Below are 2,113 nucleotides of genomic sequence, written 5' to 3' on the forward strand. Positions count from 1 at the left end.
AATGTAACCCAAATTTCCAAAAATTTCGGATTTTGCCAAAATATTATCTAAATTTTCATTATTCTCATTGAAGCTTTTTGAATGAATGGTGAATTTGTGCATTTTTAAAACATTCCTTGAGTACTTAGGAAAAGGTTGTTGGTTCAAATAGCCAATGCTTTAGCAAAAAAATTCAATGTAAAGTAGGTGAGAAATCTCTTACTCTTATAATATCTTTCTAATTCACATTATTAAATTAATTAGCTATTCTTTCCATATTTAATATGGAATTTGACATATACATTTTAAAAAATAACAATAATAAAAAATTAAAAATTAAACTATACATTATAGAAATAAATAAATAAATAAATATATATATATATATATATATATATATATATATATAAAACAATTTATTATTATATTGCTAAATGGATATATAATTTAGTTATGGCACGCATGGCATGTTGTTGAATTTGATCTCTATGTATTTAATATATTTAAATTGACTATGTTACTCGTTACTAATTTCTTACTTGTTCCTAACTCATTTTTTATTAATTTGAAATTAGTTGGATTATAACCCATTAAAAACATTCAAATTAATAAAATTTCCTGCATGCTTCCGTACAAAGCAATAGTTTCTATATGCCTAATCAAACCGAATACAAATCGACAATAATGAATGCTCTAACTTATAACTAATAAATATATATTAATACAGATTCAGGGAAATTATGACTAAAAATAAATTAACACATGAAGGGAAATTTTGGCTAAATACTATATTATTAACACGGGTTCAGATTACTGCTAGTCTACACTCGTAAGTGTCCTCCACGTACCGAAAAATCAAAATAACCCCTATATAATAAACCAAATCAGATTTGCTAAATACCAGTAGTTAATAATCTCCATGCAACAGATAAAATTGAAAGAGAAACACAACATTTGCATATAATTACCCTGAAGTGAGAATAAAAAGTCTGGAGGACCAGATATATTCAGGGAGCAATTTAGCGTTTTCAGACTTTTTCATGGTTGCAACAAGATAAAAACCTAAACCAGTAGAACTACAATCAAGCAGCCTTTATTTATAATACTGATCAGCAATCCCACGTCGCAGTGGCCTTCTCAGTCTTTGCTGTTGAAGTATTCGGCAGGGAAACATTCCCCAAGATTAGCGTAGCTCTTGAAATAAATCTTAGGAGGAGTAGCTTCCTCGTCCACAACGATCTCACGAACCGGGACATAGAAAGGCATGTGCCGTTTCTTGGCCTTCACTCCCTTCACGTTCTTCATTTTGTTCTTCTCCAACTGGCAAGAAATCTCAGTGCCATACTGCACAAAGCTGTCTGCGCGCTTGAAGTGGTGTTTCACACCACCCTTCTGCTTCAGCCAGATGTCACCGGTGGCTTCAACCCCGCCCCCGTCCTCCACGTTCTCCAGAGGCATGAGGAGACCCTTGGGAATTCCATAGGTTTCAAGAAGCTCCAGGGCTTTGTCCAGGGTTTCGTCTCCCTTGAAGATTATCGCGTCTTCACGCTTGCTCATTACTGCTCTCACAGACATCGTGACTGCCGAAGAAACCCTAAATATCAAAACCTTAACTATGAAACCCTAATGTATTGAAACAAAGCAAAAGGCTTACAGAACAGAATGTATTGGAGTTGAGAAAAGCCGAACTGTTCTATATAATAGTTCACAGAACCCAACTGAGCAGGTCTCTCTCAAAAAGCAAGAATTAACTCAGTAACAGACTGGGTAGGTTGGAATTATACCATGCACTTTCACCTTTATTCCATTTCAATTCACATGTATGATGTAACCTGCTGCTGCTGCCTTGCATTCAAGAGAAAGCGTGTGGTCAGACAACGGCCCATCTGCCATTGCAGAGGTTATAAATACAGAGATTATCAAGTCTCAGCATGGTTTATACAAGGGATCTTTATGGATAAAGTGCCAGATTGTAATAAAATTGTATAAATGCTACTACTCATCGCAGGTACAATCTTGACAGGATGTTTATGGCGGCGTGTAGTACGAGAAATTCAGCTGAACTAACCCTAGTGTACTTCAAAGCTCTCACTTGAAGAAAGTCGTTGGTGTAGGTGAAGTAGTTGGAAATTCA

The 2,113-nt window shown here is 34.9% G+C and overlaps 1 protein-coding gene across 1 annotated transcript; it reads right to left on the reverse strand.

The window, feature by feature from the left end:
- Window positions 1-954: 954 nt before the first annotated feature.
- On the reverse strand, window positions 955-1,770 carry LOC149196294 (uncharacterized). The gene has a single exon (XM_089403726.1). The coding sequence runs from the start codon at window positions 1,552-1,554 to the stop codon at window positions 1,117-1,119; it is 438 nt and encodes a 145-aa protein (XP_089259852.1). The 5' UTR covers window positions 1,555-1,770; the 3' UTR covers window positions 955-1,116.
- Window positions 1,771-2,113: the final 343 nt, after the last annotated feature.

The sequence above is a fragment of the Pinus tabuliformis genome, chromosome 2_2 (genome assembly GCF_031772625.1).
Source record: "Pinus tabuliformis cultivar Carrire ecotype Pingquan chromosome 2_2, CPIR1, whole genome shotgun sequence".
Classification (NCBI taxonomy): Eukaryota; Viridiplantae; Streptophyta; class Pinopsida; order Pinales; family Pinaceae; genus Pinus; species Pinus tabuliformis.